A 26,734-nucleotide genomic window follows, 5' to 3' on the forward strand; every position below is an offset into this window, starting at 1 on the left:
CTTAGGCTCTCCGCACACACGTCAATATTATTGAAAATATTCTGCATAATAGGCGATCGGACAGTAATTTAAAAAAAGCATGAAATGACTGTGTACTTAATATTTTTCGAAATGATAATTATTTATAATTTAAAAACCACAAGTAAAATCATCGCATTTTTAAGCCACTTTGTTTTTCGTTGGCTCACTCCCAACGGAACACGATTACGGGCGCGTGACGTCATCTGCGTGTAAGTATCTCATCTGTGTGTAAATTACTGACGCAGCATTCTTTCCATAATTACTTTATTTTATATAAATAAAATTAGAAAAGAATTGAAACGTAAGGTAGTTTTAAAAACAAAATTATCCTCACAAAAGTAAATCGGAGAATTTGCAGATTTGCTATTTCGTTTTGCCAAGTACACCCATTTTTTTCTTATTTTAAGAATCTTTAAATAATATTTTATTTCGAGTAAGAGAAGTATTTGTACTACATCATCGATATGATTTTTTATCCACTTCCATTATTTAGAAGATTTTAAAAAGCTGTTTTTTATAATCATATTTAAGCACTATTATTAGTTTAAAACACAAACTGAAAAGTAGTTCAATTCCCTATTATTATCAGTAGTATTTCATGCGTACAGGGCGGGGCATATTGAAGCATTTAAGTATTGGTAAAAAGTATTTTCAATAATATTGACCATGTGGGTAGCCTTGCGAGAGTGTACTAGCAGACTAGATTGCATGCAATCTCCAAAATTGCCGTCGATTTAGGTACCTTTATGCGACTTACTTATATGCGATAGATTGCAAAACGACGTATACTTATACGGAATGTGTGTTTAAAATGTACCATGACAATACGATTTAGTAGAGGTAGCAGTGCGAGGAAGATGACAGCATATTCTTGCTACGTGCTACACGCACGCTAGCGTTGATATTTAGCTGTGTAATGTGTTTCTTACTCCCATACCTACACCACTTGCGGATAGTTCACAACCATAGCCCACTTCTCTGGCTTCAACTGTTCGTTCATATAAAATACGCGATTTGTTTAAAATGTTGAATATTTAGTTTTAGGGTTTCGATCGACGATTATGATAGCGGTTAAAAGTAGAACAGGTGTTTGGAGGCAGCCACCTTCTGTAAGATACCTTTGCATTCGGTATTTATTAAGCGTATCAGCTTTATGGATTATTGAAGAGTTGTGTAAAGCAACCTATATGTTACTCCAGTCTCCATGCATAATGCTACCTCGTTGATCCTGTACAAAATATTTCTTCGTTGATGCGATTTTTTCGCAAAATGTTAGCAATGAATTAAAATAAGCTGACTAACGTTGATAGGAATCGCTTTTGAAAAACAGTGACTTTAATTTTGTAATATGTACCATCTCGGTATTTTTTGTTGTAGATACTGCCTTTTTCTAGACATTCTAAGTATTTCTGAACTGTGACGCTGGTGATCAAACGTGCCTAGGAATTCCTTAGTACCTATCAAGCATAATACTAAAAAAATAATTAAAAATGTCTAACGATACATGGGTGCATTGATTACAATTAATTTTTGGCGCCATTTGTAACTGTTGCAGATAGCCTACTAACACTTTGCGCTAAAATTCGCCAACTTGTATTATATCGTAGGTTTTATCATACAATAAAGATATATAAGTTAAGTAATATCTATAATTTATAGAGAATAGAGATCTGAATATTGCATGATTATTATTATTTTAATAACAAATTATAAAATTTTCCAGTACCTAAGCATAAAAATAATTAACACTATCGTATCATAAGTATATATATTAAGAATTAGTGTAGGTATATTTGATGCAACTGCAACTGCTGCTTTACACGTTAAGCATCAAATATATGAAGTCATGAAGTCTGTTTGCTCTTATATTAGTGTATTTTTATTATTGCTTATATGATATATTGGCGAGATGTCTTACCCGTAACTATTATCTACTGACACAATATAAAGATAATCATATTTTAATCATTGAGCCATAATTTAGCGATAATAATTCTTAGATATAAAATAAATTTCACAAAGGTAGCGCTTAAAGTCAACAACTTTATCGGTCCTCTAAAACAATATTAAACTTTTGCATTATGTACGTTTATATACATTCGATTATATTTAGAAATCAAGTAGTATAAACTTTAACAATTTAGTACCTATACATAATGCAAAGGGCAATATATAATAAATTGAACGCAAGTCAATTATATAAAATTATTACGTAAATATATAATAAATAAAGTTGAATAACTGTGCCTTAGTAGGTACTTGTACATTAATTATATTTATTAACCAGAAAATTGTTTTATTTAAAATTAGACGTTAGTCAGTCGAAGTTTGGGTAAATAAATTAACAATAGTTTGGTTTAAATATTAATATGGGTATGCAACACTGCAGTTAACGTGGTATTTACGTACATCTATAATAATTATAATGACAAGCAAACTTTCATAAACGCACTTCTACAAGGAGCATTCCAAAATGTTTGATCAAAGTAGTGTTAGATATTACCTAGCTACAATGTAAAGGCAAGGAGCAAGGACGGGTAGAAAGCGTTTATCGTTTACTCTCTTTTGGAAAAAACAGTTCACGGTGTTACATCGTGTCTCAGTCTTATAACTTTATACTGTGCGGCTGAGATCTAAACTGAGGTTCTCACTTAGATCAACGAAACCGTTCACCCGGGTTATGTGAACGCTTATTTTGATATAACAACTAAAGACGAGATCAATTATTTTTGATATCATTATTATAAATAATTAATTCTTACTGTTATAATGTATAACGTTTGTCGATGAAATAAAATATTAAAGCACCCGATGCGTCCATTCAATGTTGTGTGCCGAAACACTCACATACTTACTCGTACTTACGATACAAACGTTGCAACTTGTTATTTAATATTGCGAATAAATTTTTCAAAATCGAGGCCAATTTTTATTCGACCCAAACTTGGACACTTCAGTATTCAGTTACTTACTACGGCAACAATCTGTGCAATTTAAATACAAATGGACTCGCTGTGAGCGGACATCTTCGGCGGTCCGCCCGATAGTTCGAGAGGACATGTCGGTGTCGTGTACCGACGAAAGTACAAAATTGGTCCACGCGTGAGGTCGTGCGCGTCAGAGAAAGGTTCTTGCGTCGTCGCAACGGGTGCGCGTAATTCGACGGCAGAAGTGAAAACGCGCGCGCGCGGGCGGACGCGTGACTGCGGGCGCGAGCGTGGACGCGGGCGGCTCGGACGCGGCCGGCGAGCCGCCCGCCAGCGAGCCACACGAGGCGGACTCTGCGAGCGAGCGCGTCGATGGCCGAGAGCAGGGAGCGCTCGTCTCGCCTGCCTCACACTACCTGTAGAACGAGTGGGAGTGCGGCGGGGGCGGGAGGGCCGGCGGCACTGGCGCGTGCGGCTCCGACGCCGACCGCTGGACGCCTGGCGTGCGCTCCGTGCGCTCGCGTCCGCTGCGACCGCCACGTTCACCATTCCAGTTCCACTCCCATTGATTCTGTTGAAGGAGAACCATAAATCATGTGAATTATTCGTGATATAAGTTATGCGAAGGCCGTTCTTTCAATCACGACCCTTGCAATTGGATAGACATAGGACAAAAATTTTAACGCGTGCTGGTTTGACGCCATGTTTTTGTCTTGCCTTTACTAAAAATTAGTATACTTTCAACTTCGTTAACTAGCACTTTCTTCCTTTATAGAATATAATCTATGAACCCCTTAGTACTTTTAACATTTTCAGATGCCAAATAAATACGATTTTCTTAAGAACGGTGATAAGATAGTAAATTACTTGTCTGTTATTTTCAATATGTTCCCTCAATGTGTTGAGGGAGTTGAGAAAAATTTGTGATCGATCAACCTACCTACTAACCAAGCCTTTGAGGGCTTGGTTAGTAGAACAATGTACGCTATTATGAAAGTATTCTAAGGGGCTATTTTAAATTTTTAATGTACATAATAATAAAATTAGGTAAAAAATGAGACGCGGTGGTGGCAGAACGAGATGCGCACAACCGAGATCCAAACATGAGTCATCGTCGTCGTCGTCGTCGTCGTCGTTGGATGAATTTAAAACCCCACCAACATCTGCGGGGGATGTGACGCCTCCTCCAGTACGAAGGACATGCAGGGGCGGCACCACGCGACGACATCAATATAAAAAGGACGACGACCATTCAACATCGGCTAGCTTGGAGCAACAGGGGCTACGGGCTCCCGCGAATGCTCCCGTTACCGGTGGTGTAGTGCGTCGCACGAGATGGTCTCAATCCACCGATGGTCTTCGATTCAATGTTAAACTTAACAAACTGAGCTTAAACTTTAACTCAATTAATGGACACTCGGCAAATAATAGCCAATGATCCTGAAAATTAAACTACCTTCAAAGGGTTGGCCGTAAATTAGGTACAATATTACTATAATAAAATTTTTATGTCTATGTACATAAACGGACGTAATATATTTTTCTGTAGTATTGTTTCGTGTGCAATAAAAGTGTATTCATTCCTGTATACCTATATGATGATGACTTTACCTCGTTAGTGTGAGGAACGGATAACGAAGGCTTCGACAAGGGTTGAGAGGGAGTGTGCGCTGGTTGTGCGTTATGCAGCGGCGCCTCGCGAGCTTGCAGCAGCTGCAGGATGCGTCGTACGTCTGCAGTCAGCCCGGTCTCCAGCACGGCAACCCGTCTGCTCAGCTCTTCTAACCGTGACAATATCGTGGCTACCGACGCCGCCGTCGCTGCCGCACCTACGTTCTGGTATTGCGGTGACAAAACATCCTGAAACAATTGAAGGGTACGAATAGGTGAACCTTGGAATGTAGAATTAAAATCTAGGAATTTCATTCGTTTTTTATGATTGAGGAATGCGAAAAAATAATTAGTCATTGTTTCATACAAACAGTACCTACACAAACAACAGTAGTGACATAAGTAATTAAAAACACAACTGCCGAAAACTGGACACATTTTCTCATTCCAAAAGTGCGCTACACACCCCAATTTTTTTTTTAAATTTAAATATTTTATAAAGAAACTTTTAGCAAATAAATCAGTCCAGGAAATATTACAATCCATTTTGGACAGTCGTTTATAAACCCGACAAAAATCAATTGTAGCGTTGCCCATATTGGGATTTTCCTTCGAATATTAATGCCAAATATTCTCATATAAAAAATCACAAATCATCGAGCTTGGTCTAAATATGTACCGTGAATATTTTACAAAATTATAGATTAACCATTCCACGTGGAACTTATTTTAGAGTGTTGGCTGTAGTTTGAATTTTTCCTTCATGATATTATATATATATATATATATATATATATATATATAACTTTGGTGATAATTTTTATGAAAAATGACATCGTATAGCTTGTGTTATCGTTTAGCTCATGTATTTAATGAAAAGTATTTAGTATAATCGACTCTGGATAACGAATTATGGATCTGGGTTTTATTCATGTGTTAGCCAGAAATATATTGGTAATTTTTCTGTTAAAGTAGCTTATACCTAGGAAATTGGCCTTGACTACCTCTGTGCCCCAAAAGCACCATAAGTTATCGGTCCGGTAGTAAGTAGGTTACATGTTCGGCGCTCCAACTGCCATTGAAGCAGAGGAAGCCTGTGCCCTGCAATGTTGAGGTTGATGGTGATGATATATTTATTACCTGTGTGGCGTTTTGCATTCTTTCAGAGGTGAAAGCGAGAGCAGTCGGTCGCCCTGTTTGATGTAAATTGACGGCTGAGTGCGGAGCGGAGCGTGAGGCGCGGCCGGCGGAGTACGGCGCGTGTGGAGCGAGGATGTCGTCGCAGGAGACGTGTACCGGCGCGGGAGCTTGAGCAGGCACGGGCGGACTGGGGGAAGCATTGGTGTAATACGAGCTGGGGTTGGTGCTGAGGCTAGAGACGGGCAGCGTGGCGCTGTGTGCGGGCGTGCTCACGGCTGCTTCCCCCGCAGCCGGACCGCCCGTTAACGGAGAAGTGTCGTTCAGAGGACCCACGGAAGATTGCCGGCGGACGCCTGACCTTCCTCTGTACGTTTGCGGCGTTGATTGAGCTGGAATTCATAAAATCATGTGTATTGTGCAATCAGAATATAAACACTATATCCGCTAGAAACACAAACATTTATTTATGTCAATAGAATAAATAACCCAAAATTTTGATTATGACGTTCAAGTTGAATAAATAATACCTATTGAATGATCGACGATTCACGATGCCTAATAAGGTAGTTCAGATATAGCTACCTTTCAAAATGTGTACCTATGTTTTGATAAGAACCAAAGAAGACGGGTTTGGTCATAGAGGGTAGGTAGGTTGTTTTTACGGAAACATGCAACTAAAGACTTCATAATGCATACTTACAGTATTTGTTGTGCAGCGGCTGGTGAGTTTTATGGTGGTAGAGGTCTGGGAAGCTCCGTTTTAGTTGCGCTAGCATGCCTGCACACAAGGGCCGCGCTCAGAGCGGGTGGCGGAGGAACGTGGACATTAGGCAAAATGTAAAACAAGTCATAAAACTCAAATTATTTTCGCTATTTCAATGTCTAACTTGACCAATCACTTGTTCCACGTTCCACACACCACCCTATCGATCCGGTAGGAGAAATGTGGGATCAAAAAGCGTATCACTTCATGCTGCCTCAAATAAAATCAAATTGTTATTTTTCATTATTTATTCCACATTATATTTTAATTAGAAAATAAAGAAATAATGATTTATATGATAATAATATAGGAGGAGTTAGAGATGCTGATAAACCTCAACATTTCTTTTGTTCCTCAATTGAAATGTATAAAGTCTATTGAAAGGTAAGTAAGTATCAGTCTACCTAAGAAGAAAAAAGATTTTTTGTAATTAACGAGTACCTACTATACTTTTAGCGACATGACGTAACTGAAAGTTATCAATAATATGAACATTAAATAGTTGCAAAAATTTCAGAATGAGAGTAGTGTAGCATAATTCCTATGAAAGATTCCATAGGGTACCTGGTACCAGGTTTACCTTTGAAGTTAGACAGTAAACAAAATCAGGGACACAGGACACACTGGGTATAAAGGCCGTTTAAAAAAGCAAATCACATTATTTTCTTGAATATTGCAAATAATATACGTATCAAAGGCTCTAGAGAAAAGACTTTCTTGTAGTCTTGTTTTGAATGGCGCTGAGACGTTTCCGTAGTAAACAAACAATGAAAGCTTAATCAATGAATGCATGGCACACGTTAATATTCAGAAAAGAAACAATGTTTATATTCACGTTTTCCGCTATTGTTGTTTCTTATAAACATTTTTCACGATTGTTACTGAAACTGTAACGTGCCTAGATTATTGTACGTTTGTCTATACTAAAGATTAAAAAAATATGTAAATCGAAGTAAATTAATAGTAAGCTGGGTCGAATACAGCTATTACCTAAAGTGCCTGAACCCTAAATTGGAACTTCAGTCGGTTACTGAAGTAAACTTTTTCGGCACACCCTAGCATGTATGCGTCCCTGGTCTATGGCGCTACGCCATGTCATTAAAAGGATGATTTTAAATAAAAAAAAGTTATTAATGTACTTAGGTTCGCAAAGGGCTTTAGTTAAAAAAGGGGCTTGCACATCGTTCCATATTTTCTATGTGTGTGCATCTACTCTATAATATTTTATAAATTTACAAGGAGCGGGACATAACAATTAGCGAATCTCCATGGTGTGCAATGAGAGCAGGCAGGCACATATAATAATGAGCAAGTTTGCGTACTTGTTTTAAGTGAGTAAAACATATGCAAAAAAACTATTCTTGTAAGGTTGTCGCATGCGTCGTAAATTTTAACTCTAGCTCAAAATTTTTGCATCCAAATATGTTATACCTGTAGGTATGTGTTGTTATTTTCTTGTACTTTTGGTATATTAATACTTAAGTGAAACGTTAATAATTACTTAAGTGAAACGTTTTTATCTTCCTTTACTAATTGCACACCATTTATCCAATATGTACTTCTTCATGTTATGTCTCGCTTAATATACCTATAATAATGAAATATCATACTTAACACTACATTCCAATATTAATTTAGAGTAATTACCTGTAATTGAATTAAGCGTTGTGGAGCGTTGTTTACTAAAATTAAAATTAAGAGGTGTGACATCCTGACCCGCTTTGTCAGCAGAAAATTCTAGGATACCTCGACTAGGTGGTGATTCTGTATCTTCATCGCTACACTGAGAATCCTGAAAAATAATGTTTCCAAAATAAAATTAAAAGATGGCCTCATCGCCTTTTAGTTGATCTTCAGTGCGTTTAATTTGACTTCAACAAACTTAATTTTTTTAAGGTTTTGATATCGAGTTTTGCCGTTTTTTTTTTTATTATAAGAAAAAAAGTTGGTACACCGATGTGATATATCTCGTTTTTAAGTTTGCATTTGTTGTCTTTGCATTTATATACCCATAATAAATAATAATTATAGTAGCCAATCACAATTAAATTTTTCTCTCGTTTGTTGAAGTCTCTACATGTGCAACATAGATATTATTTATTAGTATCCCATTAAACAATAATTACCCATTATGTTTTACTGAAAGGACAATCAACAGTCATTTTCAATGTGAAGTAAAATTTTGTGAACATAGTTCTCATACATGTCAAAATAGTGGTGCATTTAACAATAGTTTACATTGTTGTATTTTGATTTGTATTCCAAACCACTGCACCGATCTTTATTTTTGGTAAAGTTAAAGCTTGGATCCTGGGAAGAGTTCTTTTAACCATCTCAGTTACTAATGTATTTAGGTTTCATTGTTATTATTTGTATATAACACTGGATTTAAGAGCAAAGGTAGATATACATAAATTATAAATACTATAAAACTGAATTTATGTACACTATAAAGATTTATTATTATTAGCCTGGGGGCTAAGGCAATTCAAAAATATAATTTGGTGCACAGGTATCTATAGGTACGGCTCAGTACAACCGATGTTGACCAAATTTTGCGTAGAGATAGATCGCAACCTGGAGACAGACTTTTCAGAACGGGACAATAATCAGTTCCGCTGCCTAAGATCCGGACAAACGCTAGCTAAAAATACATATCAAAATATCAGCAATGTGTTTCAATTTTTTTAACATATATGGTGCACATAAAAGCTTGAAGCACGCACCACCTTGTCAGCAAAGGTCTCGGTGTGAGGCCGTCTCGTTGTACGCGCATATGCCTCACGCAGTAGTCTTGCGTCGCATGGGTTTTCGTAGCGCATCCTCCGCCGAGGTTCGATGCCGCCCAGTTCATCCTAAGGTCAATATATATAAGTCATTATTCACATACACGTACGTGTAAATGTGCTCTTAGCAGTATTATTCCTACGTTGCCATTCACACACAGCGAGATGCCGTGAGCGGTGGCAAAAATATCTTGTTGATATCCAATTAACTCGCACACTTCAAGTTTCCAATACGATTCGCGCATGCCGTAACGCCTTTTCTGTTTCCTGTCTCGTACTTTTTTAACTTTAGTATCAAGGGAAGAGTTGAAGGGAAGAATGAATAGGCAAATCCTAGGCATGCACCTCCCACCCTAGACTTCCCCACTGGCGTTAAGCGCAAACTACTGAGAAAAACTGTTGCGACAAAGTAATTAAAAACACTTAATTAAACAACAAAGACAACACAACAATTAAAAATATAAATTGCAATAGGTTTCGTCGCTTAAAAGCGATTTCGACAAGGTATTCTTGCTGAAACAAACAAACAGTAGCTTTTTTTATTACCTTAAGTAAATAATATTTTACGGTTATCATGTTTGACTTTCATAAATTTTAGGGGTTAATTGCTGAAAGCTGTAAGACTGTCCGGCGAAATTCGGTTTCTTTTTTATTTCCTTGTCAATTTGAGCTTCATAAACATCTCTCGTTAAGAGAAAAGACCTGTGCCGAGCTACGAGGCAGTAGATGATGGTAAGCCCGGGTGATTTTCTTTCAATCATTCAAAGAATCTGTGAACCGTTTGAATTCATACTAACGTCTCGCATATTATAGGTGATTTCCAGACTGTTGACGAAGGATGCGCGGAATTCGGGATAGAAGTCGAGGACATCAAGGAGATCGTCTCGGTGCACACGATGAAGGTCGCAATATGTGAGAGCACGTACTCGGCAATTGCTACGACCCACTGTCCCGTGTATACAGGGGTTTTCACCGAAGATGTCATCTTTGCCTTAAATAATAGAATAGAATGTTTATATTATATTAGATACTTCCAAGCTATTTTAGCCGTAAAATAACTTTAGATATGGAAAACAAAACATTGAAAATAAACATTATATTTTATTATTATCATTATATATTATTGATTACTACTATTATAATCCGGAATTTCACTGGAAGAAAATATACTAAGGCTCACTGAATTAGCCCTTTGGCCTTTAGTCTTTAAAAAACATATTTGTCGCACAGAGTAGTTCCGCTACAACTTAAATTATGTTGCTCATGATTACTACTCATATTAAACTAAACAAAAACTAATTCTTACTGCTCATGAATGAACAATGCGTAAATAATGTAAATAACCTACATTTTAATTAGTGCTGCGGAAAACACGTCGTTTAACTTTATAAATAGAAATAAATAATTTAAAAAGACTTTTTATGAACAAATGTTTCTATACTACAATAAAAATAAACTATGTGCAATAAAATAAAACTTAATTAAAGCTAAAACGTTTGCGACACCATCGCAACGGGGATAGTCCCCAAAATGATGACATCAATGCCTCTTTTTAATGGTCATACTTATTATTTAGCCAAGATAATTGCTAGTAAAGAAAGGCCCAGATGAATTATACAAGTCATTTGAATTAATCTTACAGAGTGGCGAATAAAAAAGTTACCTAAAATAGCCATAACAATATCGTCCTTCAGAATTTCTATGGAACCTCTAGATATGAAGAATAAAGACGTAAGTACATCGCCCCGATGAACCAAAGTTTCTCCGGGAGGCGCGTGCGTTGTTTTAAATCTTAGGGAGAGTGCTCTGAAATGCAAAGTTTATCCTTAATTTTGGTACTCATATTAAATAATAAGTGTTATACATAGAAAACTTATCTTGTAATAGTGAGGGTAAGTAATACAAAACATAACATTAAAAACTTTATTTATCAAGGGGCTGTTAAAATTTGTGTTCAATCTATTTCCCGAGAGAACGTATAGTTTTGTGGTTTTAAATAGAATTTAATCACCAAGGTTCTTAGCGATTTTATTTAATGGATCTGTATAGCCTCTCGAGGATTATTAGCTATTTTTTTACTTAGTTTAAGTCTATTTTACATTTTTTTTTTAAACTATAATATATTTATTATTGTTTGTTCCCTGTTTAATCGTAAAGAGTAAAAATCGCACAGTGATCCGACGAAGCAGTCCAGACATATTAATCATGCATTATGTGCGGGTTGTTTAGGCATGACCTTTGCTGACCTCAGTAATACAAAGCTTACATAGCCACCACATACTTTCGCGACGCAGTCTAGAGGTTGTCGGCATTTACGATAAGATCAAATACGTTGAACTACTATATGTCTTCTTTATAATTTACCAAAACAGTGAGCATACAAATAGATAGAAACATAAAGACACTCCAAAAAATTGTAATACCGCGGACTATATCAGATGTGTATGTGTTCTCATATCGGGTCAAATAGGGTCACTGATTAATAAGGCAACAGAAATGATGTTTTTCTAGATATTACCAAAACAATAATCAAACGTTTATACGCACTCACACTTGTGAAATTGATTTCTAGTCACTATATAATATAACTAAACAATAATTTCCATAAATTAAGTTAAATAGGAAGTTATTAAATTACAGATAAAACAAAAGGCGGTGTCCTAGCTTCCAGCTAACCTTGAATATGTTTAAAAATGTAGGACCAGAAGAACATTGCAAAATAGTGTTGTTTACATGTCTCACTTGGTGGTAAGTGGAAAACTATTGCCTTCTAACAGAGCAACAGAGCAATACTTCAAAGAGCATGCAAGAAACGCGTCCTAAAAAAGTGTTGCCCTCTGTCCATCAGCCTGAGGTGTAGTTGTTAAGCCTTATGTGACTGTAATAACACCGGCACGCACTTCAAACTAGAACACAGCAATGACGTCACAAATCAGCAAGACGGTTGTACGTACCCGGACACAAAAAGCTCTACTTCTACTAATGGCCTACCACTAATTTACCTTAAACAACCAGGACTAGCACCATCAAAGGCGGCACAGCTTGCAAGCAAATTACGATTTAAATGAAGGCAAATATCGGCTTGAAGACATTCAGGAAATCCCTTTAAAACGCTGGACGTGTCAATTCCATTCGTATAGCTCCACGCATGTTGAAAATATTCTTCTAGTCTTTGCCGTAAGGGATTTGTAATCTGAAAGAAGGGAAATTAATAATGTTATTTATTAAAGTTAAACTTTTAGTTTATTATCATCATCCACATCCTGTACGTGTCACAGTGATGGGCACAGGCGTATTCCTAATAGGAGAGAAGACATAAGACTACATACCGAACTCTGTTGGTAGGTTTTAACGATTATTATATAATAACCAGGACTGATGACGTACCGTGCTCTCAAAGGCATGGGGATAGATAGCCCCACTTTCCTTACTCCGGTCTGGTACTTAAAACTCCATACCTAACAATTACTTGCCAGAACCACGATTCTAATCGAGGACTACACATATACACATATATATATATATATATATATATATATATATATATATATATATATATATATTATAAAAAAATCTATTTATTTTTATTTATATTATTATTTTTTGTTTGATCTCATTCTATTAGTGCAATTAGGTCTGTTGTTTCATTCAGTTTAAAATTATCTGAATGCGTGAAAAGAATATTTTGTGATAAACTTTGGACACACTAGTTTTATATATTCACAAACATCTATTATATTTCACATATGACCTTTATATGCTCACAAATATAATATTTTTATTATTTACCTGATGGAATCTGATGAATTCTCGGACTCTCAATATTTGCGTATGGTACCGTGCGGTCCCCGAATACAGTCTTTGAATTATTGCGGATACGTTACCAAATATGCTAGCGTACATTAGTGCTGCAATATTAATTAATTTATTAATTCAAATGTAAAGTTCATTAGAGAAAAATATTTAGCAAAAAGTGCACTAAGCCTCTAATTTAGGTTAGATCCTTATTAGTAACCTATACGTTAAAATGTGTTTAGTTACATCTAAAATATAATATGTATAGAGTATACGTACATCCTACAAGCATGACAAATATCGTAAATCCCTTTTCCAAATCAGTATTAGGTGCTACATTCCCGAAGCCGACGCTCGTCAACGAAGTGCAGGTGAAGTATAAAGCTGTGATGTACCGAGATCTAAATTAAAGATAAAATTTTCATTAAAACAATTTAATCGTAATTTGGTTTTGATTAGTCCAAAATCTGCCCCTTGTTTATAGTTAATCAAGTTTTAACGGTTTAATACGACGGTGTGTGAGCGAGTATATACACACCTCTAACAAAATCCAACACTACTTTTAAAATTTTATAAATTTATACAACTGCTAGTGTAGGTTAGACTGTTACCAGTAAGCATGTTTTGGGTTGATCTAGGTTCAACATAAGTGTTAGTTTAAGTTGCCTGCTCTGGTGGCTGGCTGATTTTTATTTAGTTGTTTAGTGCTAAAATTAATGTGCTGGGATTACTGACAAGTACTTAGTTATGGATAAATTTTAAGTTATATCAAGTAACTGATATAATAATTGTTGCGACTTCGTGCGTGTGGAAGTTTGGATTTGTATAGCTGTTTTTCTCTGATACCTGAACTACCACTATGGAAAATAAAAAATCTATCCCACGGGAACCTTAAATTTTTCGGGGTAAAAAGTAGCCTATGTGCTTAACCAGACTGTAACGTACCTCTGCGCTAAATTTCATTCAGACCTTTTCATCGGTTCTGACGTGATCGGGTACCAAATATCCATCCAAACTTTCGCATTCAAAATACGTGTCGGTAATTATTTTTTACCTATTTGTTAGCTTGATGAATAATCAGTTAGTAGGTACCTCAGAGACGGTCCGGTTGAGTTATCGTAAGTAGCCTGTACATCGTTAGCGAGAGCGTCAAGCCAACCAATAGGGGCAGGCAGTTGAGGTCTCTCCCAGCTCCCAATCGCATACCTTAAACAGTAACATAATTTTTCATCCGATTCAAATTCAAAATAGTGTGCTAAAACAGGTTTGTGCTTACCATATACAAGCTAGCCAGTGCGCAATAAGAACAAAGGTAGCCATAAGAAGTAGGAGGACAGCGGTGCCATATTCGGAGTATCGGTCAATTTTACGCGCCACACGGACCAGGCGTAACAGCCGCGCTGTTTTCAACAGACCGATGAGAGTAGTCGTCTGCAAACACAGAAAGCACACTGAAAAAGCTGAACAACAAACACAAAAAGCAATCTCTTTAGCCGCATACCGAACCCAAGCATTTCATGAACGTTCGCGTATTACTAAGTAGCATTAATGAGGCTTCGCAGCGATGTTCACTTCAACCAAGCAGAAGTTTGTCTATGGATATACGATGCGTCTTCCGACTTCAGCCATACAGGTTTTGCAATTACAAGCGTTGTTTAAAACTATTAAATTAGCTGGCTTCTTAATAGGTGCATAAAATTGTATAATTCTATTTATTACATTCAACATAAGTATATTGTCGATATTGCTTTTGTATTGACTAAACTAAAAATTATCAAGGCAAAACGCTAAGAACTCTTATCGACTTAAAGCTAACCTAGTTTGAATTGAGGACATTTTACTAGAGCTACCTACCTAAATTACGTAGCCTTATCACTCATGACTGCGTTCATATAGTTTTCTTTTGGTCTAAGATCTCGTCTTACATTGACCTTCCCGCATTTTTAAAGTAATTCGAGGTAGTTTTTAAGACAATAATATTTAAATTAAACAAGTTCCACATATTATGTTTCCTAAGCAAATGCGGTCCAGAATCTTTTAAATTAATATCTAGTTTTATATCCTAGTTTTTATTTGAAATTAACATATTATTATTTAATTTATAAAGTTATCTAATATAAGAATATCTTAGATGTATCATATTATTAGTAGCTTGTTCTGTTAATATGTTTTTAAAAAACTTATTTGTATTTAAAGAAAAATAAATCTCAATCAACGGTACACGATGTATTTTAAAAAAGAAAAATTTAAGTTGCATATCTTTTTCCGTGTATGTACATATTGAATGTATATTGTGTCTCTATTATCAACTTTTAAGTTCTGAAAATGCCAATGCGGAATTCAGCGATAATAAGCGATTATATTCCAAGGGACATTCAAATAAACAATTCTAACATAGTTGTATTAAGTTTTTCTTGCACGTGTATTTAGGTACATAGTTATTTATAAATACCAGTTAAGAATATTGATTTTATGATTCATGACAGTTAAATAATCATATCTTTAATACAGAGGAATAGTTTTTCAGTTTTACACAATATTTAATGATTTTAATATGACTAGGCGACCCATGGAAATCTTGTTTAACTTCAGATTATTTCCTTTAAAAGATACTTCCTATTACCAATGCAGATGTAGGAAGGTCGATGTTAAGCGAGATCTTTTACTATTATGACTATGCATACAAATATTACAATATTATGAGAGTGTTTTGTTACAGGTGCAATATGACGAATGTAGTTTAAGCGCATGAAGGCTCAACTACCTACTAGTACTTGTAGGTAGATACCTATAAGTTGAGGTAACGTCTATAAATTACCAACAACTTCTAATTTCCTTAAAATATTCTAGTTAAGTTAGTATATTTGATTTACTTTATACAATGCATTAAATAATAATTCAACGATTTTATCGAAGATTTCTCTATTTAATGAATTTCGTGACAAAATAGGTCAATCAAATGACTAGAATGGTAATTTGAAAAATTAACATAATAACTTAATAATTTACTTCTTATTAAGATAAGTAAAACAAAAAAAACACACACAAACAAAACAAGAAATCTCAAAGGGTTGAAATAATGATAATTGTTAACTAAGAAATATTCACATTTCTTAATTATATATCAGTTTTATGGTTTTATGTAAGGTGGGTGCCACAAGAATGCAATATGTTTTCGATACATATAGTAGTTTAGTGCTTTGTTATGTTGTGATAATGCAATTTTTTACAGAAATATTCGTCTGGGAAGTGTGAGCGTATTTACTACCAAGCTCTGTGCACCTCGTGCCTTGCACTTCTATGAACTAAGCTTATGATAAAACATATATTTTAAATATTATGTTTTGCCTAATTGAAATAAAAATGATGGTAATAATTATACATAATGCAATGATTATTTTACCTAATGCAATATAGAAGCTTTTTAGTTACGACCTTCCTTGTTTATTTCTGTATTAGATTAGCAAACCAAACGCATATATAATGCAAAACGGCAGTGGCTCTTTACGTACGTACGTACGCACTTAACAAAAATTCTATTTCTTTACCCTAAAATGGTAAGTATACATACAATGATGTAGTGTGATAACCTACCACTTATATACAGACACAGGCTATATTAAGCCCTTTAGGAGAATTTTATATTAAACTGATTTAATGGATTTCTATTAGTAGTGATTGGAAATATTTTTTATTAAATATCGTATTGATCGGTTCGGCATAGAAGTTTTAATGCTTCTTATGCTTTCTCTGTAATAGTTTCTTATTAGGTACATTGTATCTAGGTACCTAGTATCTCTCTAGATAATTTACCCCGAAAGTAGTATTAATCTGTAACACGATTATCAAGGTAGTTTAAGAATAATTATAAGGATACGATATAATGTTTACACGTACATCAACCTCAGCCTATGAATGATAGATGACATCTTAATCTCATCATCATCTCTCTCGAAGGAAAAAGGGAACCCACATACTCGTACCTAAAACATATATACCTATAAACCTAATGGAATGCAATAATATACCATTTCGCCACAGTAACAGTAACATTTTATAACAGTTAACATAAGGCGTCACGTAGGTACTGCGTGTTTACACGTCTAGAGAAATACTTTACTTTTTTGCATCACAGCTTCCACCGAGCTTTGTGTAATATAGCTTCATGTCTCCATCTCGGGCGTCAATGACATTTAGTGTGCCCAGTTCACCAATCGGGCTTTGAGTGCTATTCAAATGTCAACTACCCAAATCCTCAGCACACTAATGAGTGGATACAGGTTCTTTTAGCTTAGCATAGGAAAACTACACAAGATAAGGGTCGCAAGATTCTAGATTAACATACATACTTTTCTGAAAATTTTACTGTCCGAAATTCCAAAATCATTAATATATTTTTGTAGAACCTTTTTATCAATTCAGATAATTAATCGAGTACTTTTTCACATTTCTGTTTACGTCATGCTAAAAGGATGAAGGCCGCCATTACCTTGCCTCTAGTTGCGTTCTACGCCTCTGCAGGAAACAAAATATATGAATTGTCAATACTATGTAATTAATATAATATCAAGCTACCTTGCATAAAAACAAAACCTGAGATGTAATTTCCAAAGTCTATACTGCATTTATGCACTATAGTCGGAAAAATGTAATAGGCCCGTTTTGACATTTGTGCAAGACCATAGAATGTAACTTGGAACGAAACTGAAAGAAACAAAAAAATAAAAATCAATTACATACAGTGTTTTAAAAAATACGTAAATTTTTTTGGGACGTTAAATAATATGAAAGAATATATCGCGAGTATTCTTTTTGCGCTTACTTCATAGTAGCATGCAATTTATAATTGTTGCGAAACGTTCCGAAAACAGTTACGTTCTCAGTCTTTTTTTTTTTTATACTAGAGCTGTAACCATTTTTTTACTGAATATCGAAATTAAATATTGTGTAGTTATCTTTACTGCAAAGAATAAGCTTGGTTCTCAAAATGGGTTCTAAATAATGAGTCTGAGATGATGTATCTGACCAAGCGGCACATGACTTAAGCGTCCCCGCGCGCACTGCGCAGTTTTTCGTTCCTCATCTTGTAAAGTTGACTGTGCGCTCGTTTAAGTTTGATATAAATTGTTTACTATTACGTTAACTTTGGCTCTTCTATTTTGGACATTAAATTAAACATAGTGATTTGACTCGATTTTTGTGTTTGTTGTTATATAGTACTAACTCTGTTTCAACATGTTGAAAAGTGGACGTATAATCAACAGCCAGTCACGCGTATTGGTTGTGAAGTTAAAGGAATACTTTGAACGAACGAACACTTTACAATACATAATAATATCAATCAAGTACTGATACAAACTTGAATTGATTTATCGTGAGTATCGAGTACAGAGTCTTATGGTTCCATAACTAGTTACGTCGCGATGACAAATGTCAAAACGGGCCTATTACATTTTTACGACTATAAAGGTAGAGCAAAGCCGTGACTACATTCAAATATCAATGCAGGACTCATATTTTTCGATAGTAAAATATTCTCGCCTCGTTATATTGTTGGAAACAGGTGGCGAAGCGCGTGATAAGGCGAGTGGGCACTTCTTATAATTGGCGCTGTGTAAAATTCAAAAACAAATTTGCTCATGGGAAGCGTCCTCATCTTCCATTAACGCATTCGCTTAGTGGATATAAATGGCTAGTGGAAATTAATTTCAAAGTATAAAAACTAAAATGTAATAAAATAGTGGCAGCAACATAAAAATAGTTCACAAAGATGGTATACCTCATCACTTTCCAGCCCCTGCTGTAACAAGAAACGGTATTACAAATTCAGTACGCACCCACCTTGGGCTCTCTCCATACCGACTTTATAACAACACTAAACAAATCATATTATATTTTGAAAACATACCAAAAAAACGCCTAATACTTAATTATTGTTCATAATATGTATTAGGTATATCTTAAATAACAAAAATACACAAAATAAAATAATTTCGAAATAATAAACATCGGTTTAAAAATAATACAGAGCGACATTGTAATAATATGATGGAGGAAGAAAATAAACGTATATCTATAACCAGCCAATTTGTCAAATATGTGGGGCTTTGTGATCGGCATATCGTAGTAGAATAGTGTCATAATATTCATGTGACAGCTGCGTTAACTGCATTCCACTACTGTAAGTGATTTACTAATATTTTTATCCAGAGCTTCATTTGTCCGAAACTAACACTGGCCTCCGTTTATTTAAATACTATTCTGTTTTTCTTCCCCTTTAAGTAATCTTCGTGAAAATACAACTCGACCTACTTTTCTAACGACCCATTTTATCATTCTCGAATCGTGTTCCGCGATTTTAATCTTACATAAGAGGTAGGTATATATTTAATATCGTGCCTAACAATTTTAATTACTTTTCCGTTCTACCGATTGTGTTGACTGTTATGAAATTGGTATGGTTAGGGGTATAGTTTTGTTATTGTCTGATTTCGGACAATTGACCATCTGGTTACTATTACCCTCTAGTTTAGGCATTCATTTAGAAACTATTACTATTTTTAGTCGTGTGTTTATGTGATATGGTTTGGTGAATGCGTGCGAGGAAAAGGCGGCTCACTTCATCGGTGTCGGTGCCGAAGAGAAGAAGGTCGAAGGGGATGGCAGCAACGAGGTCGATGACGAACCATCCACGAAGGTAATGTAGTGCTATCTTCGCTGGATCCGATTCAACCTCATCCGCAGCATTCACGTATGTTGTCCGGAAATTTATTAGGATATCTATTATGAAGGTCACGTCAACTGCGAACAATGAAAAATACTTGAGCATATTGTCCTAATAATAAATAATGCCCCACGTTTGAACTACAATACACACTCAATATGGGCATGTATTTTTGTTTTATGTAATATAGAAATCTATATCTATAAAATAGTAATACCTATCTTTTTACAGTTATTGCTGTTTAGGATAGATAGAAAGCTTAAGAAAGATGATGGTTATAGATTAGTGAAATTTTTTGAAGTACTTGATAAAAGCTCAAATTTTGTCATATGATTCTTCTACGAAAGCATTGCTTACATTGTGTTAATACACCAAAGTTAGTAAGTTCATAGTATGACAAAGTTTTCTTAATGATATAACATACGCTTTTATTAAGTAACTCCACTAAATTCCCACTAGTTTTCAGCGATATATTACCTATCATATCAATAACAACAATAGGGTCCTGGCCGAACCCGCGCGAGCGTTTGTCGAAATCTGGTTCATTTAGTTGAAATGCGGCTACGTAAGGGGTGAATATTGCGGTGTAGATAACTAGTATGAGGATCAACCAATCCCAAGCGGCCTGAAACAAAAATCATAATATTTGTACTATATTAACACAATAAAGTATTACGCTCTTACTGGGAATCAAACCAAATCCCAAACCCTAGTTTTTTCTTGTCTATATATTTTTTGTGATTATGTCACTTCTTTAGGTACTAAATAAATATACATTAATCTTAATTATTAAATAAACATATCTTAATCGTGTCAGAAAGTTTGTTACAATTTCATAAACACTTGGATGGAAAATCCTAACTATACGCAGGTGCCCGCTTATTTGAAAACTTTATACCAGTTAATAAAAACACATAAAAAAACAACAAATAGAAATCGACAAACTCGAATTTTGTTTTTATTTATTTCCATTTAGTTAAGCTTTCACGCACATAGTTGTATTTATTATTGTGCTTTTATTGTATAGGTTTTCAGTTTTATTGCAATTGCAAACATTAAAACGCTTACTGTGTTACAAAACACCGGTGTCATTACCTATGACCAGTCATCGCGTAGTGTTTGTGAACAAGATATATAAAAGCTTGGATTCAATAAAATTTGGGCTATATTAGTGTCATTGCAGGGATGCCGATTAACTTCAACCAAGTTTTTAAATATGATTACGGAAATGCTGACAGACAGGTCGCAGTACATAGTAGCACAGCAAAGAGGAAACTGCGGCCTGTTTTTCGTTATAATTGCACTTAAAAGTTCAAAATGAAGTCACAATATTTTTGGTATATAAAGAATGTTAACTATTAGGGTAATAATCAACTGTGGATTCGAAGTTTCAGCCCTGTATTTCTAATTTGCCTGGAAATATTTATAATAGGTAGCGTGTAAGCGTAGGTTGCGCTTTTGCGTGCTGGTAACGAGCGAGGTCGATGCGACAAACATTTTTTATTCACCAGCGCAAACTATAAACTGAATTCCCTAAAGTACTGCTACAACCACAGCTTAGCGTGCATACAGTTTAGAAACAAGCGTAATTGGCCACTGCAATGTCTTGCTGGGAATGAACGTTGTTGCGACTCGGACGTTTATTTTGTAGGTTCAATATACAGTAAGAACTATTTCTTAAATGCAAAAATGCGTGTATCCGTCAAAAGGCTATAATCTAGGCCAGTTAAGTGGACTAGGTTTTATAAAAATATTTTAGAGCATTTTTCCAGTTTTGCACAAAAAATCGGCTTTTTTCCTTTCATTTAATATTTGCTCGATCGACCAAACTCGTCTAATTTTTCCCTTAAAAATGACAAAAATTATGTAAGATTGTAAGTAAATCTAATGAGTGGTTATACAAGTTCGCCGCTACAAACTTACCTTATAAGGAGAATGGTGAAGGATAGTGCAGGGGTGGGATGGTTGCGTCGTTCCCTTATGCCCGCCCGTCGCGCCCAGTGAAAGGACCTGCGGACAAAGGAGACCGTGCTACATAAATGTTCCAAACTTATTCCACCGCAATTACCAGAGGTTTAAAGTTGATTGAAGTTGCCATGCTATCTACCTCAATGGTTTTCTTTTCTTCATAATTTCCGAGTAGATACCTACTTAGGCATGGCGGTCCAGCATACTCGGTATCACATTCAGTTTGTCTCTTCTTCGCCACTTTGAATCGTCTTTTCAATGCAGTATAAAACAAATTGCATTTTTTATATTCTTTATTGAGCTACATTTTCTTCTTTTCACACCTTCACTATGTAAGTGAGTTATAACAAGCTATAATCTTCATGTTACAGAAAAAGAGTCAAAATAATAATTGTACTCGTAATTGAAACTAAAGATTTAATATTTATACGCCACGCTATTTTACAAACTTTTAAAATTATTTTTTCGAGCAAAATATATATACGTGAAACACAACCATAAGGTTATGATACATTGTCATACATTGATATAATGAAGTTGTTAAAGACAGAATACGCAATTATACAAACGCGTCATAATATTCTCACAATGCAGCTTTTGATTCGGAAGATATCTAAATTATAAATATCAGGAAACACGTAACTTCTCAGGAAACATTAGTAGTATAGACAACGATGGTTAATTTTATTCATCGTTTGGTTTTCTGAAAGATCATTTATAGATTAAACATTAACTAACTCAAATAAGAGCAAAGTTATCGTGTATTTGTAATTGTTACTATTTCCAAAAAAGAAAAGTTGCATAGTTGCGTGTTTACTGACGCACAACCTGGAGATACAAAAACTATGGCACATATGGAGGACTGATCTGGTCACACAAATTCGATTGTACTGAAAAAGCCCTGTTCAACGTTGTACTAAAGGAACCTAGCGATCGATTTCAGAAGTTTAAAAATACTTACGAGCCCTAAAACAAGATGATTGGCGCATAATGGAACAATACAAGTAGTGAGTAGCTTATGGAGTCATAGGCCTAGATCCTCTATGAGACGCTGAGACAGCGAAGAAAGTCCCGCAAACGTAGGAAGATGCACTTAGAATTTGGAAAAAAATTCAACATATATTTCGAATAACAACCGTAATTTTGAAAGGAGGCGTTTGTGTAACTAATGAAAAAAGAAAATACTAAGTATAAAAAAACAACACACAACTTCTAATGAAATATCCATCTACCCCTAAAAATATTCTACAACTAACTAATTAAATAAATATTTGCAGGCCAAAAGTCAGGATATACGATAACAGTTCATCACATAACTTAGAACGTTCATATTTGTTAGCACAGCCATGTTTTCATTAGCATTATGATTAAAATAGAGTCTTTTAAATATGAGAACTAGTACTCTCTTCGAAATCTCCAACCTATTTGTGAAGTATAAACTCCCGTGGTAAGCGCTTTAGAGTTAGAAATTTAAAATCAAAATCAATTTTATTTCCTTAATAAAGTTTTAGTACATAGGTGTTCGGATAAATGCTTTCCATAGCAAAAGAGAGAAGTTATATTGAAAGCTCTGGTGACGCTAACGCCATCGATCATCGGCCTAGAAATGCGCATAGCGCTCTCGATTAATAATACCATTTATATTGGCCTACATAAAAGATGTGGGCTTATAATTTTTTTTTCAGGATATGCTGTAGTGACAAAGTTAGAAATTAAACAGTATTGAGGCTTGTTGGAAAAAAACGGATGGTTCTTTTTTACTGTAAACAAAAGAAAGATAGAGTAGGTATCTGCGTCTTCATGGTTCAAAGTACCTACTACTTCTTTAATTTATTATCCATGGCAAGATACGAATCAAAAGAGAATTAAAGGTTCTGGCTGATAAATCTTAATCAATGGTTTAATAAAAGCATCCGGTCAGTATCAGATCTCCTTGAAAAGTCAAGACCAAAGTTCAGGTTGTCAGAATGATGGCCGAACTTCTTTAGAGGAAGATTGGCCTATAACGAGGCTAAATATGTAGACCTAACAAATTCGAAGTAATATGTTGTGGTTTTGTTTAATAAAAAATGAGGACCTTTATAGTAAAAAGATGCAGAAGAAAAGTTTATACCTTAATAAATTCCCATTCTAAGTAATTCCCATTTAACATAGCAGAAGTCATTGGAAGATTATGAATGTTTAAATACTCTTATATTATAAGGGACTAAGAGTATCTGGTCGGTTTATAAAAACATTTTTTGCGTTGGATATACACTTTTTTAACCTGATTATTGAAGAATATTTATATTGATATATTTTTTACGCTGGCGCTGTGTCTGACTACCAATTAATAGATAAATATATCTAATAATTAGTCAGATGCTGAAACGAAAAATTGGTGAACCTAAAAATATTCGAATACAGCTGATAAAAATCTTATTTTATCAATAAAAATTTTAGTCAAGACGATATTAAATTGAATAAAAATGATACTGTAACAGACTTACCAGTAGATCATTACCCTCCTTAGCATTTTGCGTAGTCGGGATAGTTAAATTGATGGCATAAAATTGTTGCTTTTTTATGACCATTATTACAAGTCTCGCGAGTAATTTTTCTTTAATTTATTATCTATATTAATTGCTGACACAAAAAAGTTGATTCACACTATACTGCCGAAATGTCAGAGGTCTGTATTTTTTAATGATTCTCAAGAAAAATTGAGTTAAAGTGGAAGTGGGAAGGCCATGCGAATTGGCAAAAAATTTGTACTTGAATCTGGCAATACTTCAGTTCGCATGTCACATTGTTCTTATTGACTTGGACTGTTCCGAGTACCTAACCGGCAATATAATATAAATCTTCCAAAAATGCATTGCGGTAAATGAATGATATTGGAGTGAACTTTGAAATGAAAATTGCTTACGTGAGGCTAGAATAAAAATGTACCCAAATGACAATTGAATTTTCGACTGCAATAATTTAAAACAATGAAATGAAGTAATTTGAAATTAATATCCTTTATTTTTTCTAATTACTATTTTACTATAGCAACTGTAGACAGTTATTACAGTCAGTTATTACAGTCAGTGTAGACAGTTATTATTTATTGAAAAAATAAGCAACTGAATCGGAAAAAAATTGTCAACTGGGTTCCGAAGATATAATTGTATACATAGCGCGTACAGCTAGCACGGTACAACAGACAACAGTTTAAAACCATATTTTAATGAACACATTGTACACTGTACGGTCAGCATAAGCTTACGAGTCTTTCCTATAAATAACATTTAAAAGCTATGAGAACGCATAAAGAATACAGGCGCTAAAGCACAGCTCGGACGTTACTTTAGTTTAGCGGGAAACTTACCTCGGTGTTTTATAATTGACTCCCTATATAATATATTACATTAACAATTTAATAAAAAAAAACTTTAAAATCATTTATATATATTAACAGTCCCTTTTTTTAATTTTACAATAAAAACATCGTTTAATTTCTTTGTTCAGTTAATACAATTTGTGTTACTCAAATTGGATGTGTGGAAATAAAAAAATATAGTGTTGGTACTTAGGCTTACATTTCTCCCTCAATTCTACTCAAATATATGTATATAGTAATAATAATATAATCGATCACATATTTGCGGCAACATAAAGTAAGTACATCGACACAATAACTTAGGCTGAAGCTCTGTGAGTACACAAATGGACGTTATTGTTTTCAAAAGAATTACTTATGATCGGATGGTTGATCAGTACATTAATTCCAATCGTTTAATCAGCCACGTGAATTACCTCCTTGCCGATGGCGGGCAACCCGTTGAGGCCATTACAGGGTGGTTCGAGTCGTACGACGCTTTTTCGGGAGCCACGGAAACTGGTGTCGCGTACACGCACCGAGGAACGCCATGTGGATGGCGGCGGGTCATCACGGGAGGCGCGCGTGGAGGCAGCACGCCGAGAGCTGGTTATCGCCGCACCTACGCCTGGTGGCGTCACGATCAGCGGCACGTCAGGTGGGCCGCGCTCCTCCATGCCGCTGCCGTGCCAACGTTCTCACCGGAACCCACCGTGCTCCGATGCCTCCAGGTGCTCACATTCCAGCACGGCTCTTTCAAAGGCCGACGCCGTCTCCAGCAGAGCGATTGCCGTATTTTGCATAGATGCGCGCTTATCTCCACTCTCTCCTCTGATATCGATACGTACGGTTACGTCAGGTAACTTAACTTTAAATTAATACACAAAAAATTTCATAAACGAAATATTATCGATATTATGTTTACTATGGTATGGTTTTAGAAATTAATGTTATTTGCAAGTAGGTGTTCAAATAGAAAAGTGGTGAGTATAGATGGCTCTCGTAAAGTGGGCGCTGAACATTAAACTGCGCACGTGCAGTAGACAATTTGTAAAATTGCATACGAGTGAGTGCGATTATATTTCGTAGTTATAGAATATTTATTTATTGTCAAAGAGAGAACTCTATTTTGCACAGAATGATAAAATAATAAATAAACTGTTGTCTTAGCTTTCGATCTGGCTAATCTCAAAAATAACTGATCTTAGAAACCTTTTAGGGTTATACATATAACTGCCATACCCCCAAACAGGTTAGCACGTTACCATCTTAGACTGCATCATCTAGCAGGTGAGAATGCAGTCAAGGGCTAACTTGTATTGATATAAAAAAAACATTTAGGAAGTGGTTATTATGTATTGAGAAAGGCACGGGTTTATATATTTAGCATAAGTTATATTTTAAAAGATTATCAAATCAATAATTTATTATGTTAATGTTTATAATATATGGTCTACCTTGTCACAGTTATCAGCGTTCAAATTACAAGATGCAATTTATACGTAATGTAATACCGTTAAATTTAAATTGGTCATATTACTTTCTTAAATGTTTAACTACATTATTTCACCCCTCTAATCACACCATGAAAATGTCAATGGAATGATGATGATTATGATAAATGATTTTTGTTTGGAGCATCCATTACACGCAACC

At 35.1% G+C, this 26,734-nt stretch overlaps 1 protein-coding gene across 1 annotated transcript; it reads right to left on the reverse strand.

Moving 5' to 3' along the window:
* Nucleotides 1-3,360: 3,360 nt before the first annotated feature.
* On the reverse strand, nucleotides 3,361-25,755 carry LOC120637925 (potassium voltage-gated channel unc-103-like). Its single transcript, XM_039909992.1, has 18 exons — nucleotides 25,516-25,755; nucleotides 21,691-21,777; nucleotides 20,245-20,392; nucleotides 19,663-19,844; nucleotides 18,823-18,843; nucleotides 14,320-14,474; nucleotides 14,136-14,249; nucleotides 13,323-13,444; nucleotides 13,038-13,156; nucleotides 12,251-12,441; nucleotides 10,912-11,054; nucleotides 10,046-10,239; nucleotides 9,189-9,317; nucleotides 8,110-8,254; nucleotides 6,400-6,477; nucleotides 5,700-6,088; nucleotides 4,560-4,808; nucleotides 3,361-3,519 (listed from the first exon to the last, which is right to left on the reverse strand). Exons 1-18 carry the CDS (start codon nucleotides 25,753-25,755, stop codon nucleotides 3,361-3,363), a joined length of 2,865 nt encoding a protein of 954 aa, XP_039765926.1.
* Nucleotides 25,756-26,734: the final 979 nt, after the last annotated feature.

The sequence above is a fragment of the Pararge aegeria genome, chromosome 4, assembly GCF_905163445.1.
Source record: "Pararge aegeria chromosome 4, ilParAegt1.1, whole genome shotgun sequence".
NCBI lineage: Eukaryota > Metazoa > Arthropoda > Insecta > Lepidoptera > Nymphalidae > Pararge > Pararge aegeria.

Excerpts from the sequence above, each read along its gene's own strand:
- LOC120637925 (XM_039909992.1), bottom strand. The coding sequence starts at position 25,755 with ATGGAGGAGCGCGGCCCACCTGACGTGCCGCTGATCGTGACGCCACCA. Across the intron at positions 14,475-18,822 it reads AGGGGCTGGAAAGTGATGAG|ACGACTACTCTCATCGGTCT; the intron begins GTATACCATCTT and ends CTGTGTTTGCAG. Across the intron at positions 13,157-13,322 it reads ATTTGTCATGCTTGTAGGAT|CACTAATGTACGCTAGCATA; the intron begins GTACGTATACTC and ends TTAATATTGCAG.